A 16,726-nucleotide genomic window follows, 5' to 3' on the forward strand; every position below is an offset into this window, starting at 1 on the left:
ATAGCCACTTCTGAAGGTAGAAAGGAAAATAAGCCACCAAATTGGTATCTTTCTGTGAAATGGACATCGTGCTTAGAATCTCCATTTTCCCCACAACCTGGAGGAATAAGTATTGTCATCTGCATTTTATAGCTGAGGAACCTGACTAAACAAAATTAAATTACTCGCCTAAGCAATTAGCAACTAGCAATTAACCAAGTCTTTCTGACTCAGAAACCCAGCTGTTGCCTGTTCATATCCAGCCCCTGTATTGGGATCAAGATCTGCCCTATTCTCAATGCAGCAAGATCCAGGCAGATCACACTGGACTCCCAGCACTGAATCTGGCTCAAGGGGACATCAAATTTGACTGGGTCATGGGGCTCAGGAGCATCACTCTCAAAAATAGCAGTACAAGAGGAGGCGATGGCCCTAAACAGCATTTGCAGGCAGATCCCATGTTAATCGTAAGGGTCAGGACTCTCTCACTTTTCTGTCTCTCTGTCTCTCCTCTAGGGCTGACCCCACATTGGACACCGCTGCATCCATGTCCATCACACAACACAGCTGCCTTTTCTTCTGCCTGCTTATGGGAAAGTCCCCTCTTCTCCTCCGTTTTCTTCTCTTCCTGCCCTATCACACCGTGCACGTCTCCCTTTCCTTAAAGAACCACCATCAACTTTAGGAAGAGGGAAAGGGGTGGCTCTGGCAGGAAAAGCCAGAATCCTCTCTAGCCAGCAGAGAGAGAGGAATGGCTGCATGTTTTCTCCCCCAATCCAAGGCACTGGGTCTTGGCTGGGTTGCAGGCTCCAAGCTGCTCCTCCTGCTGTGTCGGTGAGTTCTGGTCAACCTGCAACCTCCTGATGTGGCCATTGCAGTTCATCGAGTCTTCAGGGACTCCCCATGGCCTGGAGTACTTTGCCTTGCTTACACGGGAGAGGAGAATGAATTTATAGAGAACATCATCTAAATCCAACTTGACCATTGTGTGGCCACACTTGCTAGATTGCTATAGTCTAAATCTAGCATTGTAGAAAGACAGGGGAGCTTGGAGCTGCACAAACCCAGGTCTGGAACTGGCTCCTTACCTTGGAAGGTGAATGATCCTGGCAGGACTCTTAGCCTCCCTGGGCCTCAGTTTCTTTATCTGTTTCATGGGAATGAGGATCTCTGCTGGGTGGTTGGGTGATGTGGGGGCTGTGTGAAAACAGCTTGTCAATACAAGCCGAAATAGAAATATTTCTCCACAGAGTATGAAGGTCAAATGAGAGAATACATTTAAATTAAATGGAAAATTAAAATGGCAAAAAAGGCAAAGCTGTATTGAAAGTTCCAAGCTTCTCTATAAGGAGCTTTTTGACTATCTGCACAGTGGTGCTTCAATATTGTCACAACCCTGCTGTCTCTCATGCTCTCAAAAAGCATTTCTCTTACCTGTGACAGACTTCCTATACCTAACAGCTTGCAAAAATGTTCCAGGTTAATGAGAATAATCTCTCGGAGCCATACCTCCCTGCTTGGGGTCTCAGATTCCCCAACTGTCTCCAGACAAGTTAGGCTAGAAGGCCCCTGAGCCTCAGCCCCTCTATCCCCCTCCTGTCACCCAGACCTGATCTGAGTCTTGCACCCTGGGTGCAGCACGACAGGGGTGGGCAGGGGCTGGCTCTGGGCCAGAGGACCCTTTCTGATGGACTTCAGCTGTTGGCCTTCCAGGGGAGACTGATCAACCTCACAAGAGTCATAAGGTGAGTAGCGGTGGGCAAATCCATCCCCCTTATCTTAGATTTATGGGGCTACAGAGAGAAAGAGGAGACACTCCAGCAAGACCTGCAGGTGGGGAGTACCAGGTTGAAACCAAGGACACCTTCCTGGAGGAGCTGCTGTTTGAGCCAGCTCTGAGAACAGGTGGGGACAGGACTGGAGAGGAGGAGGGGGTCCCCTATGAGCAGAGACTGGCCACCACCCCATCTAACACCCCCACAGGGCCTCTGTGGCATCCCTGTCCAGTCCCTGTCACCACCCAGTTTTTCCCTCTGGACCCAGGAATTCAAAGTAAGCAAGGAGGTCCGCTGCTCCAGTTGGCTGCAAATAATTACAACCTTGAGCCCAAGCAGCACTTTGGGTCCTGGTTTGGGACCATGAAGCGGCTCGGTGAGACTGAGAGGTAAGGCCAGGGCAGGAATTGGGACAGTAGGATTGAACTCTCCCTGGGGGCCAGCCTCAGAAAGCCTGCGGCCATGGCCTCTTAGTCAACATCAGATCCTGTGGTCTGGCAATGCCTGGGGTACCCAGACCTCACTCTGGACAGGCCCTGGGTGGGGGCCCTGGTGAGATTCCTGGCAGCCTCACAGCCACTCTTCTGTCTGTAGCTACAACCTGTCATGCCAGCTGGAGGCTCCATCCCAGTTGGCTGGGAGCACAAAGGCCAGGAAGATAGACATCACCCACCACAGGGGCCAGTCAGGGCCTGAACCAGGGCAGGCAGAGGTTGGCTGCCTTGGGCTATGGGTGGGCTCAGGCAGTCAGACAGCAAGGTACTAGCCTCCCATCCTACTGCTGACCAGCCCTGTGACTGGGGAGAGTCACCTTACTTCTCTGGGCCTCAGTTTCCCCCTCTGTGGAGTGACGCTAAATGATCTCTCTGGAGACTGGGATCAATAGGGCACTGGTGATTGACCAGGCACTCAGCACATGCCTGGAGCACACAGTGCAGGGCTGTGGTGGGGAGGTGGCCTGAGTCCCTGGGGAGGCACCCATGTGTGCCTGCCATTCCGACCAGCCACCAGGCCCTCAGGGCAGAGCCCACTACCAGCAGCAGCTCACACCCCGAGACCAGCTCAGAGGCGGCCCCTACCTCAGCAGCAGGGATATCACGGACACTTTGAGCTGGTACTAGGACGGCTTCTCCAGCTACCACGTGGAGAGAGGTCCCAGCTGAGTCCCACTCATGTGGAGTCTCATGCCTCTGAAAGTGCCATTCACCACCGGCCAGGCTCATGAGGCCACATGAGAGGGGGGTCACTGGGGAGGAGATACCGGGGGAACAGAGAAGGTGGTTGAATTTTTGTATAATAGGCAGTGCAAGTGTTTACTGTTTGGGAGGGGAAAGGTTTGTTATTATTAGCAATGCTACACTTGAATATTATACTAAAATCCAGTTTCTCTATAACCTGGGAGTTGCTCTTTTGTTCTTTCTTTTCCCGTCTTAATTAAAATGAGATGCAGACTCTCACGGTCCGCAGTCGATTAAGAAATCTTGCACGGCCATCAGGTTATGTCTTGGAGAGCAGGGTTTTAGTACCATCAGCCTGGCAAGGAGCTGGGCCTGCCCCTCAGAGCTCCCGGGACTGCAAGATTTGGCACGTTCACAGGGCACCGTCACAGCCTCTGAAACACGCTGTCTTTAAAGACGTTTGCAGGCTGGATGCAGTGGCTCACTCTTGTAATCCTAGCACTTTGGGAGGCAGAAGCGGGTGGCTCAGTTGAGGTCAGGAGTTCGAGACCAACATGGCCAACATGGCAAAACCCCATCTCTACTAAAAAATACAAAAAATTAGCCAGGTGTGGTGGCAGGTGCCTGTAATTCCAGCTACTCGGGAGGCTGAGGTAGGAGAATTGCTTGAACCCAGGAGGTGGAGGTTGCATTGAGCAGAGATCGTACCACTGCACTCCAGTCTGGGCAACAAGAGCAAAACTTCATCTCAAAATAAAAAAAAAACAAAAAACATGAAAAAGACATTTGCAAGGACCATGTCCTCACCCAGAATGGTGCCTGCCTTTCTACAGTTTTTCAGGAAGAGGAAACATTTTCTGTTTCTCTCGCTGAGGTTTTTTTAAACCACCCATTAGGAACCTATAGATTTCAGGATCGAACACTGGGATTCCCTCAGCACTAAAGGAGGAAAACCGCAAACAGAGCTGAAAGTGCAATGTGGAAAGGTCAGGCTGAGGAAGGTTCTTAGCCAGTAGACCAAGGGCAGGAAGGACACTGCCTCCTCAATCTCCCACTAGGGAACTTGTAGTTCTTGTCTCCTGACCTCAGAATTCCTTGTCATGTTTGTTTTGTCTCCAAGGGAAGGGTTTGCATTACAGAATTTAAGGCTAGAGTGGGCCTCGTGCAGTTAACCTTAACCCTCTCTCTCCTTCGCTGGCCGAGGTGAAGTCCGGGACCATGTAGTTCTGACGTCCACTCTCTCAGGGGATCACCAGTTCACCCACCTCACCCGGCAAGCTGGGCCCTAGTTTGGTGACAGGCATCTTCCACCCACCTGGGAGGCAGGGTTCAACACTCTGCCTCTGACCTTGTTTCCTTCCTCTGCCACCTGCTTAGGCAGCCAGAAGGGGTCGTCCAGCCAGCACCTGGGCTTTGGCGCTCCTCACGCAGGTGGAGGAAGTTTCAGGCACCTGGCTCCTCAAGTATCTGCCATCCAGGTGCTCTTCAGGCCTGCCCAGCAGAGCTCTCTTGATCCAGCTAGAACTGGCCAGAACTGACTCACTCAGGAATGTGTAGACTTTGGCATCAGGGGCTGCTTTAATTTGCACAACTTCCAAATACCTCTTTTTTCTTCTTTTTCTGATGAGTCATCTCCCTAGACTTGCATTTTAAAGAGAGAGATAGTTATCAGGTTCCAGAGAAGACATGGTAGAACATTTATATCTCAAAGGCACAGAGCTGAGACTTCAGGTTTAGATACTATAATTTGCCTAAACCAAAAAGGAGGGTGTAGGTAAAGTTCTAGTCAAGACAGGATGGCCAGGAAAAACACCTTAAACCAAAGGATGGCTTGCTTTGCTGATTTAAGCCAATGGCTTCTTTATCATAAGACTTCCCAGTGATTTAGTCCTCTCTCTCTTCCAGTGCACAGAGACATACCCCTCCTTACAAATAAAAATGTTCTTTATAGATGTAAATTTATTTTAAAAAATGTTTCAAAATAACCAGCTGAAAATCATCCTCATGCCAGAAAGACTTTTTTTTTCATTACTAGAAATGAAACAGTAAGTATTTGTTGTATTGACATACTTAGGCTTAGACCTGTTTAACAAGAAAGCCTAATAATAGCACTGTGGTTAGACTCTAGCCTATTTTTCCAAACCATCATTTTATTATTAAGGAAACGAAGGATCAAATACCTTTCATTCATCTGATATGATCCTTTAAAACACATTCCACTAATAAGTCCCATTTGGAACAGCTGAAAATCTTTTAATAAAACTTTTTAAAGATGAGCTCATGGCTTAGTGTAAATTTCACAAGCTTAATTACGTCAAATGGAAGGAACTCAGAAGAGTAGTTGCCCAATCAGAGCCCATTATTTGTAAGTCATCAGCCCCCTCCATGAGCTTAAAACTCCACTCTGACCTAATTATTGCAAACCTATATACGACAAAGTGAAAGGATTAATTTTCATTCATCAACCTCTCAATCCCAGATTTTCAAAGAAAAAACCTATGTAAGGAATACTTACCAAAACCAGACAGGAAAATTAGAGCCTGCATACTTAAGAGTCAAATTTGTTCCACAGCAGCCAGGTCGCATACAATTACATCATTTGGTTCTCCATACACTCTAGAACTGACCAGGACAGAGTTTAGCATAGAAAAACTGTAAGAAATAGGTTCCGAAACACAGAAATTGCAAAGTTCAAAAGGCTCTGAAAAAAACTAATGTAAATGAGAGACTCCTCTCCCTTTGCTTTAAAGAAATAGACCCATCAGAGAAATGCAAATCAAAACCACAATGAGATACCATCTCACACCAGTTAGAATGGCGATCATTAAAAAGTCAGGAAACAACAGGTGCTGGAGAGGATGTGGAGAAATAGGAACACTTTTACACTGTTGGTGGGACTGTAAACTAGTTCAACCATTGTGGAAGACAGTGTGGCAATTCCTCAGGGATCTAGAACTAGAAATACCATTTGACTCAGCCATCCCATTACTGGATATATACCCAAAGGATTATAAATCATGCTGCTATAAAGACACATGCACATGTATGTTTATTGAAGCACTATTCACAATAGCAAAGACTTGGAACCAACCCAAATGTCCAAAAATGATAGACTGGATTAAGAAAATGTGGCACATATACACCATGGAATATTATGCATCCATAAAAAATGATGAGTTCATGTCCTTTGTAGGCACATGGATGAAGCTGGAAACCATCATTCTCAGCAAACTATCGCAAGGACGAAAAACCAAACACCACATGTTCTTACTCATAGGTGGGAATTGAACAATGAGAACACTTGGACACAGGAAGGGGAACATCACACACCGGGGCCTGTTGTGGGGTGAGGGAAGGGGGGAGGGATAGCATTGGGAGATATGCCTAATATAAATGATGAGTTAACGGGTGCAGCACACCAACATGGCACATGTATACATATGCAACAAACCTGCACATTGTGCATGTGTACCCTAGAACTTAAAGTATAATAAAAAATATATATAAAAAATAAAAAATAAAGAAATAGATGTTCTGTAAAAATATACACAATTTTTACAGACAAATACATTTATAAGTTGTTTTTATCTTAAAAATTGGGGATATTTCATATTTATAACTAATTATTGAGCCTTAAGTTTTCTTGGCCATTTCTAGGCTAATAAACTAAGAATCATGTAAACTAAGCCAAAGTAGAATAGACATAAAAGTCCTGAACACTTCAACTTCCTATTCTTCAAGAAGTATACCTGGCAAAGCTCATTTGAGAGAGGAAAACTTTCCTCCACCCTCTGTTTTACAGCGCTGAGGCTTCTCATCACAGTTCTATGACTTGTAGCTTAAATCCATGTTACATGGTCACTGGCATTGTTAGTGCTTCTCTTTTAACACTGTAGGAATTAATCAATTCGGTGGCGTACTTAATTAATTCTATCACTAGCCTGGCTACTGGCCACCCTTCTCTTCTCAACAAGGAAATCAAGTCAGAAAGGCTTATTTTCACTAAGTAAGACTTTGGGGACATAGCAAAGTTCATGACAATAAGAAAGAAGCGGCAGCAAGGGTTTGAAAAGAGTGGTTTCAGTCAACTGAGGGGTTCCCATGGGAGAAGCAGGATCAAAGAGAGAGAAAAAACAGGGAGGGCTAATTAGATTAGTTCATAGTTGTCCCAACAGCGATGGCTTTGGGGGCTTCCCTTAGAGGGGAAACAGTCCAGGCCAAAGGGATGACCCATGAGATGGCTGCTGTAAAAGTGAACAATTCTTTTTCCAGTGGCCTGGCTATTTGCAAAAAAGGCAGACATCTTAGGGCACAGGGGTCTTTAGTTTGCATGCACAAGTGGAAGTACTCTCAATCCCTGCAGTTGTTGTAACTGGGAAGACATGCACCTGTTTACCTTTGTAAGGGTTTCCCCACTGTCACCACTGTAACTCTAGGTTATCTTTAGGGAGGCCAAACTTATCTATCTACTGAACCCAGTCCAGTTTCCATCTGATCATCAGACTGAGTGGCCTCTTCTCTCGATCCAATACAGTTCACCATCAAATCCAATTTGATGCTGGACTCAGTCAAGTTTTTACCAATGACTCATCAGCTACCCAAACCTCAAAAGGCCATATGTCATCTCATAGCACAAACTGGCCACTGGCACCCACCCCAAGGTTATTTGCTCTCTCATAGCACAAAACCCTGGATTCAAAACCCAAAAGGATCAAGGTTCAATGCAAAAAGAACAGAGTCTGGCCTAAGAGGAATGTACAACCTCAGAAGGAGGGCAAAGGGGCCAGCAGTGTCTTTCCTGCATTCCTCAAGTGGTCTTGGGAGGTGGAGCCCATCCAGCTTGCCAGAACTCTCAAAAGACAAAATTACAACAAATTTACTTTAAACTAAATAAATAAATAAAACTTAGCTTTTATTTATTATTTCAGAATCAACTTCGAAACCCAGTCTGGATAAAAAAATTAAAAAAAAAAAACCCTTACAAAGGTAAACAAATGCATAGCTCAAAACACAAATCCTTGGAGCTTCAAAATCTGAGAGAGAACTTGCCCAGGACCCCTGCTGCTGTGAGAGATCTGCGTGCACAATGGACCTGGTGGGTCGCTGTGCTTGGGCACTCCATTCTTCTGGGGTTTGATGGAAGTTCTACTTCAGATTGCATTTCCTACACTAATCTGTTAAAAAAAACCTTTACATACATTAAATTTAGCAGAGTTTATTTGAGCAAAGAAACCGTTTAGGAATCAGGCAGCAGTTTGCACCAAAAATGGCTCAGAACACTCCATGCCACCGTATGTGCGGGTTATATTTACAGCTAGAGAAAAAGAAGTGCACAGAAACAGCCTGATTGGCTGCTGTTTGCATTTACCTTATATAGTCATGTTTTGGCAGCTTTCAGCCTCTGATTGGCTGAAGGCTCAGCTGTTTTCACTGGCTAAGACATAGTTACATGTTATAAGACTATAGTCTTGGGTTAAGTTACAGTTATTTTTACACATTAAGTTAGGTTACAACTAGCTATGTATAGAGAACTCATTAGGCCAAACTTAAAATAAGTATGGAGGCAGCTTTAGGGCAAAGATAATTCAATTTAGTAATACCCTTATGTATATATTTACTTTTTATGTATTTCTATATATATTAATAAATATAAGTAGTTGTATGTACATATATAAAAACACACCTATGTGTGTGCATACACATGTATGTGAGTATATATGTTTGCTTCTACCCTGTATGAGCGAAGTATGCCAGAGTGGCAGAGTGCTACATACATATGTGTAAATTTCTATATTAAATATATTTATGTATGTTACCTATATATTTATATGCTCATAAATATATATTTCCTTGAATAGTCACCTATGTTCTGTATTTCTAAATTTATAAATATGCATATTTATGTGTGTGTGTATATGTATGTATATGTATATATATGTATATTTAATTTTTATGTGTTTGCTTCTGCCTTATTTGTAAGGTAGCCCAAAATGGCAGAGAGATTACATATGTATGCTATAAATGTTTATAGTATATATTTATGTTTATGTATATATTTAAATATGTTACATAGTTTTTTTTTCAAGAATTTGAAAAAGTTTCTAAATTGAGGAAAAATTTATGTAAGATTAAGCACTTTAAAGTGTATCATTCACTGACATTTAGGACATTCTTAACACTCTCTAGTTCCAGAATTTTTTTTCTTTTTTGAGAGGGGTCTCATTCTGTCCCTTAGGCTGGAGTGCGGTGGTGAGATTTTGACTCACTGCAATCTCCACCTCCCAGGCTCAAACAATCTTCCCACCTCAGCCTTCTGAATAGCTGGGACCACAGGCACATGTGCCACCACGCCCAGCTAATTCTTCATTTTTTTTTTTTTTTGGTAAACACGGGGTTTCACCATGTTGCCCAGGCTGGTCTTGAGCTCCTGAGCTCAGGCAATCCACCTGCCTTGGCCTCCCAAAGTGCTGGGAGTTTTATAGTTCGAGGTCTTACATTTAAGTCTTTAATCCCTCTTGAGTTACTTTTTGTATATGGTAATAAGTAGGGGTCCAGTTTCATTCTGGCATCTAGATAGCCAGTTATCCTAGAATCATTTATTGAATAGGAAGTCCTTTTCCTATTGCTTATTTTTGTCACCTTTGCCAAAGATCAGTTAGTTGTAGATGTGTGGCTTTATTTCTGGGTTCTTTATCCTGTTCTAATGGTCTATGTATCTGTTTCTGTACCAATACCATGCTGTTTTGGTGACTGTAGCCTTGTAGTATAGTTTGAAGTGAGGTAGCGTGATGCCTCCCGCTTTGTTCTTTTTGCTTAGGATTGCTCTGGTGATTTGTGCTCTTTTTGAGTTCCTTATAAATTTTAGAATAGGTTTTTTTTCTAATTCTGTGAAAAATGACATTGGTAGTTTGATAGGAATAACATTGAATCTGGAGATTGCTTTTGATAGTATATGGCAATTTTGACAATATTGATTCTTCCTATCCTTGAGCATGGAATGTTTTTCCATTTGTTTGGGTCAGCTCTGATTTCTTTCAGCAGTGCTTTGTAATTATTGTTTTCTTGTTGTAAAGATCTTTCACCTCCCTGGTTCCCTTTATTCCTTGGTATTTTTGTGTGTGTATGTGTCTATTGTGAATTAAATTGCATTCTTGATTTGGCACTCAGCTTGGATATTGTTGGTGTATACAAATACTGCTGATTTATGTACCTTGATTTTGTATCCTGAAACTTTGCTGAAGTTGTTTATTAGATCTAGGAGCTTTTAGGCAGAGACTATGGGGTTTTCTAGGTATAAAATCATGTTATCTGCAAACAGAGATAGTTTGACTTCCTGTCTTCCTATTTGGATGCCTTTACTTCTTTCTCTTGCCTGATTGTTCTGGCTAGGATTTCTAGTACTGTGTTGAATAGGAGTGATGGGAGTGGGTATCCTTGTCTTGTTCCAGTTCTCAAGGGGAATGATCCCAGCTTCTGCCTGTTTGGTGTGATGTTGGCTGTGGGTTTGTCATAAATGGCTCCTATTATTTTGAGGTATGTTCCTTCAATACCTAGTTTATTAAGGGTTTTTAACATAAAGGGATGTTGAATTTTATCAAAAGTCTTTTCTGTATCTATTGAGATGATCATGTGGTTTTTGTTTTTAGTTCTGTTTATGTGTTAAGTCACATTTATTAATCTGCATATGTTGAACCAATCTTGCTTGTTTATCCCAGGGATAAACCCTGCTTGATTATGGTGGATTAGATTTTTGATGTGCTGGTAGATTCAGTTTGCTAGTATTTTGTTAAGGATTTTTGCATCTGTGTTCATCAAGGATATTGGCCTGTAGTTTTTTCTTTGTTGTGTCTCTGCCAGGCTTTGGTATCAGAATGATGCTTGCCTCATAGAATGAGTTAGTGAGGAGTCTCTGCTCCTCAATTGTTTGGAATAATTTCAAGTAGGGATGGTAGCAGCTCGTCTTTATACGTCTGGTAGAATTCGGCTGTGAATTCATCTGATCCTGGGCTTTTTCTTGCTCAAAATCATAAAATTAGATGGAAATTATTTTATTACTGATTCAGTTTCAGAACTCATTATTAGTCTGTTCAGGGTTTCAGTTTCTTCCTGGTTCAATTTTGGGCAGTTGTGTTTTCAGGAATTTTTCCACATTTTGTAGGTTTTCTAGTTTGTGTGCCTAGAAGTGTTCATAATGGTCTCAGAGTTTTTTGTATTTCCGTAGGGTCATTGATAATGTCTCCTTTGTCAATTTTGATTGTGTTTATTTGGATTTTCTCCCTTTCTTCTGCTGTTTGTCTAGATAGCGTTCTATCTATCTTATTTAGTCTTTAAAAAAACTTCTGGTTTTTTTGATCTTCTGTATGTTTTTTCATGCCTCACTTTATTTCAGTTCAGCTCTGATTTTGGTTATTTCTTGCCTTCTTCTGGTTTTATGGTTGGTTTGATCTTGTTTTTCTAGTTCTTCTAGGTGTGATGCTATGTTGTTAACTGGAGATCTTTCTAACTTTTTGATGTGAGCTTTTAATGCTATAAACTTTCCTCTTAACACTGCTTTAGCTGTATCACAGAGATTCTGGTATGTCTTATCTTTTTTTCTTTGGTTTTGAAGCTTATTTCTGCCTTAATTTCATTATTTAGCTAGCAGTCATTCAAGAGCAGGTTGTTCAATTTCCATGTAATTTTATGGTTTTGAGCAATCTTCTTAGTATTCCCTTCTATTTTTATTGTGCTGTGGTTTGAGAGCATAATTAGTATGATTTCAATTTTTTAAAATTTGTTGAGAATTGTTTTTTGTCTGATCGTGTGGTCAGTTTTAGAGTATGCACCATGTGGTGATGAGAAGAATATATATTCTGTTGTTTTGGGGTGGAGAATTCTGTAGATGTCTGTTAGTTCCATCTGGTCAAGTGTTGAGTTCAGGTCCCACATATATTTTTTAGTTTTCTGCCTTGATGATCTGTCTAATCTGTCAGTGGAGTGTTGAAGTCTCCCACTATGATTGTGTGGGAATTTAAGTCTCCTCACAGGTCTCTAAGAATTTGTTTTTATGAATCTGGGTGCTCCCAGGCTGCACACATAATTCTTGTGTTGGATGCATATATATTTAGAAGAGTTAAGTCTTCTTGTTGAATTGAACACTTTACCATTATGTAATGCCCTTCTTTGTATTTTTTTGATTGTTGTTGACTTAAAGTCTGTTTTGTTTGAAATTAGAATTGCAGCCCCTGCTATTTTTTTGTTTGTTTGTTTTGTTTTTGTTTTCTGTTTACTTGGTAGGTTTTCCTCCATCCCATTACTTTGAGCCTATCTGTGTCATTGCATGTGTGAGATGGGTCTCTTGAAGATGGCATACAGTTGGGTCTTGTTTGTTTGTTTGTTTTAATTTTTTGAGACCAATCTGTCTCTTTCATCCATGCTGGAATGCAGTGGCACAATTATGGCTTCCTGCAGCCTCAACCTCTTGAGTTCAGGTGATCTTTACACTTCAACTTCTGGAGTAGCTGGGACTACAAGCGCATGCCACCATGCCTGACTAATTTTACATTTTTTATAGAGATGAGGTTTTCCCATGTTGCCCAGGCTGGTCTCGAACTGCTGGGCTTAAGCGATCTGCCCACCTTGGTCTCCCAAAACGCTGGGATTACAGACATGAGCCACTGCACCCAAGTGGGTCTTGCTTCTTTATTCAACTTGCCACTCTGTGCGTTTCAATTGGGGCATTTAGCCCATTTATGTTCAAAGTTAATAATTCTATGTATGGAATTGATCCTGCAGACTAGACTTGATTTTGTAGTTGCTTTATAGGGTTAATGGTCTATGTACTTAAGTGTGTTTTTGTGGTGGTTGGTAATGGTCTTTTGTTCTCATATTTATTTTATTTTATTTTGAGATAGGATCTCACTCTGCTGCCCAGGCAGAGTGCAGTGGTATGATCTGGGCTCATTGCAACCTCTGCTTCCTGGGCTCAAGCCATCCTCCTGCCTTAGTCTCCTGAGTGGGTGGGACCACAGGCGCATACCACCATTCCTAGCTAATTTTTATATTTTTTGTAGAGATGGGGTTTTACCATGTTGCCTAGTCTGGTTTTGAACTCCTGGGCTCAAGTGATCTGCCTACCTCAGCCTCCCAAAGTGCTGGGATTACAGGCGTGAGCTACTGAGCCTGGCTTGTTTCTATATTTAACACTCCCTTAAAGACCTCTTTTAAGGCAGGTCTGGTGGTAATAAATTCCCTTAACATTTGCTTGTCTGAAAAGTATCTTCTCCTTTGCTTATGAAGTTTGTTTGACTGTATATGAAATTCTTGGCCTCCTCGGCATTGCACCATCAAAGACAAAGTTGTCCTCCCACTTCTCGTCCTGCATTGCTGCCATCACAGCTCTCAGCGCTAAAAAGGTGGCTTCAGACTCCTCCAAAGAACAAGTGGCCAATTCGAGGGAATCCTCCCCATTACTAAAAGAAGTAAACGACAGTCCGAGAGCCGCTGCCAAGTCTCCTGGATCCCGGAATCTCATCGACGGGACAAAAAAACCATCCCTAAAGCAACCGGATAGTCCCAGAAACATCTCAAGTGAGAACAGCAGCAAGGGAACCCAGTCCTCTCCTGCAGGATCCACACCAGCAATCCCCAAAGTCCACATAAAAACCATTAAGACATCTTCTGGGGAAATCAAGAGAACAGTGACCAGGGTATTGCCAGAAGTGGATCTTGACTCTGAGAAGAAACCTTCCGAGCAGATGGCGTCGTGATGGCCTCTGTGACATCCCTTCTGTTGCCTCCAGCATCAGCCACCGCCGTTTCCTCTCCCCCCAGGGTGCCTCTCCAGTCTGCAGTGGTGACCAATGCAGTTTCCCCTGCAGAGCCCACCCCTAAACAGGTCACAATCAAGCCTATGGCTACTGCTTTCCTCCCAGTGTCTGCTGTGAAGACAGCAGGATCCCAAGTCATTAATTTGAAGCTCGCTAACAACATCACGGTGAAAACCATGGTCATACCTGCTGCCTCTGTCCAGAGTGCCAGCAGCACCATCGTTAAAGCTGCCAATGCCATCCAGGAGCAAACTGTCATGATGCCAGCATCCAGCCTGGCCAATGCCAAACTTGTGCCAAAGACTGTGCACCTTGCCAACTTTAACCTTCTGCCTCAGGGTGCCCAGGCTACCTCTGAACTCCGTCAAGTGCTAACCAAAACTCAGCAACAAATAAAGCAGGCAATAATCAATGCAGCAGCCTCACAACCCCCCAAAAAGGTGTCTGGAGTCCAGGTGGTGTCGTCCTTGCAGAATTCTGTGGTTGAAACTCTCAATAAGGTGCTGAGCAGTGTCAATCCAGTCCCTGTTTACATCCTAAACCTCAGTCCTCCTGCCAATGCAGGGATCACATTACTGATGCATGGGTACAAGTGCTTGGAGTGTAGGGACTCCTTTGCACTTGAAGAGTCTGACCCAGCACTACGACAGATGGAGCATGTGCATCGAAGTAACATGCAACCATTGTATAAAGAACCTCGTTTTTTACAACAAATGCAGCCTCCTTTCCCATGCCCATGGGCATAAGGAGAAAGGGGTAGTAATGCAACGTTCCTACTCAATTTTAAAGCCAGTCCCAGCAGGTCAAATGACAGTTTCTCCATCAAGCAATACTTCTTCTTCATCTTCCACTCTTCAGAGCCCTGTGGGAGCTGGCATACACACTGTCACAAAAATTCAGTCTGGCATAACTGGGACAGTCATATCGGCTCCTTCAAGCACTCCCAGCACCACAGCCATGCCCCTAGATGAAGACCCCTCCAAACTGTGTAGACATAATCTAAAATGTTTGGAGTGTAATGAAATCTTCCAGGACAAGACGTCGCTGGCTACACTTTTCCAGCAGGCTGCAGATATGAGTGGACAAAAGACTTGTACTATCTGCCAGATGCTGTTTCCTAATCAGTGCAGAGAATCCATCAGCACAAATCTCCCTACACCTGCCCTGAGTGCAGGGCCATCTGCAGGTTGGTGCACTTCCAGACCCACGTCACCAAGAACTGTCTACACTACACAAGGAGAGTTGGTTTTTGACGTGTACATTGCAATGTTGTGTACTCTGATGTGGCTGCTCTGAAGTCTCGCATTCAAGGTTCTCACTGTAAAGTCTTCTACAAGTGTCCTATTTGTCCAATGGCGTTTAAGTCTGCCTCAAGCACACATTCCCACACCTACACACAGCATCCTGGCATCAAGATAGGAGAACCAAAAATAATATGTAAGTGTTCCATGTGCAATACTGTGTTCACCCTGCGAACCTTGCTGTATCGCCACTTTGACCAACACATTGGAAACCAGAAGATGTCTGTTTTCAAGTGTCTAGACTGTTCTCTTTTATATGCACAGAAGCAACTTATGATGGACCATATCAAGTCTATGCATGGGACATTGAAAAGTATTGAAGGGCCAACTTGGGTGTAAACTTGCTTTTGAGCATTAAGCCTGCAACTTATAATTCAGCATATCAGAACAAAGAGGACAGCAAATCCATGAATGGGAAAGAGAAATTGGAAAAGAAATCTCCATCTCCTTTGAAAAAAATCAATGGAAACCAAGAAAGTGGCCAGTCCTGGGTGGACGTGTTGGTAGTGTGACCGCCTGTTCATGCAGAGAGATGTGTACATATCCCACGTGAGGAAGGAGCATGGGAAGCAAATGAAGAAACACCCCTGCCGCCAGCGTGACAAGCCTTTCAGCTTGTCCCACAGCCTGTGCTGGCACAACCGGATCAAGCACAAAGGCATCAGGAAAGTGTATGCCTGCTCACACTGCCCAGACTCCAGAGGTACCTTTACCAAACAGTTGATGCTGGAGAAGCATGTCCAGCTGATGCATGGCATCAGCGACCCTGACCTGAAAGAAATGACAGACACCACCAATGAGGAGGAAACAGAAATAAAAGAAGATGCCAAGGTCCCCAGCCCCAAGTGGAAGTTGAAAGAACTGGTTCTGGAGTTCAGGCCTCCCAGAGGAGCAATCACTCAACCACTGAAAAAGCTGAAAATCAATGTTTTTAAGGTTCACAAGTGTGCCGTGTGTTGCTTCACCACCGAAAACCTGCTGCAGTTCCACGAATACATCCCTCAGCACAAATCGGATAGTTCTTCCTACCAGTGCCGGGAGTGTGGCCTCTGCTATATGTCTCACGTCTCTCTGTCCAGGCACCTCTTTGTTGTACATAAGTTAAAGGAACCTCAGCCAGTGTTCAAGCAAAATGGGGCTAGGGAAGATAACCAACAGGAGAACAAACCCAGCCATGAGGATGAATCTCCCAATGGCGTCATGTCAGACAGAAAGTGCAAACTGTGCGCAAAAACTTTTGAAACTGAAGCTGCCTTAAACACTCACATGCAGACACATGGTATGGCCTTCATCAAATCCAAAAGGATGAGCTCAGATGAGAAATAGCCACAGATGCTCCATGAGGAAAATCCCTGTCCACATTGGGATAAAAAAGACACTTTCGTTACACAAAGTTTGCAGTATAATAGAGTTAATAGTAACTGTCTAGGCTGTTGCAATATATTCTCTTTCAACGTGCCTTCTTCTTCATCTTGTCATATATATCCTCATTAAGTATTAAAACAGAATTTGAGTTTAAAAGAGTTTGTATATATTTAAATGAATAACTTTTTATACTCTTTGTTACATGTTTGTATCAGTAATCAGTGGAAAACGTTTTGAGTTGTTTTGGGTTAGAATTTTTCTTTTTGTACTGTTTCTTTAAAACAGAGTTCTTAGTAACGGGGCAGTTCCTGAATTCGAAT

At 43.2% G+C, this 16,726-nt stretch overlaps 1 protein-coding gene across 1 annotated transcript; it reads left to right on the top strand.

Annotated features, from left to right (window-relative positions):
- Positions 1-1,766: 1,766 nt before the first annotated feature.
- On the top strand, positions 1,767-16,367 carry LOC116484227 (zinc finger protein 532-like). Its single transcript, XM_032753618.2, is given in 7 exon segments — positions 1,767-2,130; positions 13,211-13,672; positions 13,675-14,362; positions 14,364-14,866; positions 14,869-15,366; positions 15,369-15,493; positions 15,495-16,367. Coding segments are annotated over 7 exon segments (3,513 nt in total).
- Positions 16,368-16,726: the final 359 nt, after the last annotated feature.

The sequence above is a fragment of the Hylobates moloch genome, unplaced genomic scaffold (genome assembly GCF_009828535.3).
Source record: "Hylobates moloch isolate HMO894 unplaced genomic scaffold, HMol_V3 SCAFFOLD_15, whole genome shotgun sequence".
Classification (NCBI taxonomy): domain Eukaryota; kingdom Metazoa; phylum Chordata; class Mammalia; order Primates; family Hylobatidae; genus Hylobates; species Hylobates moloch.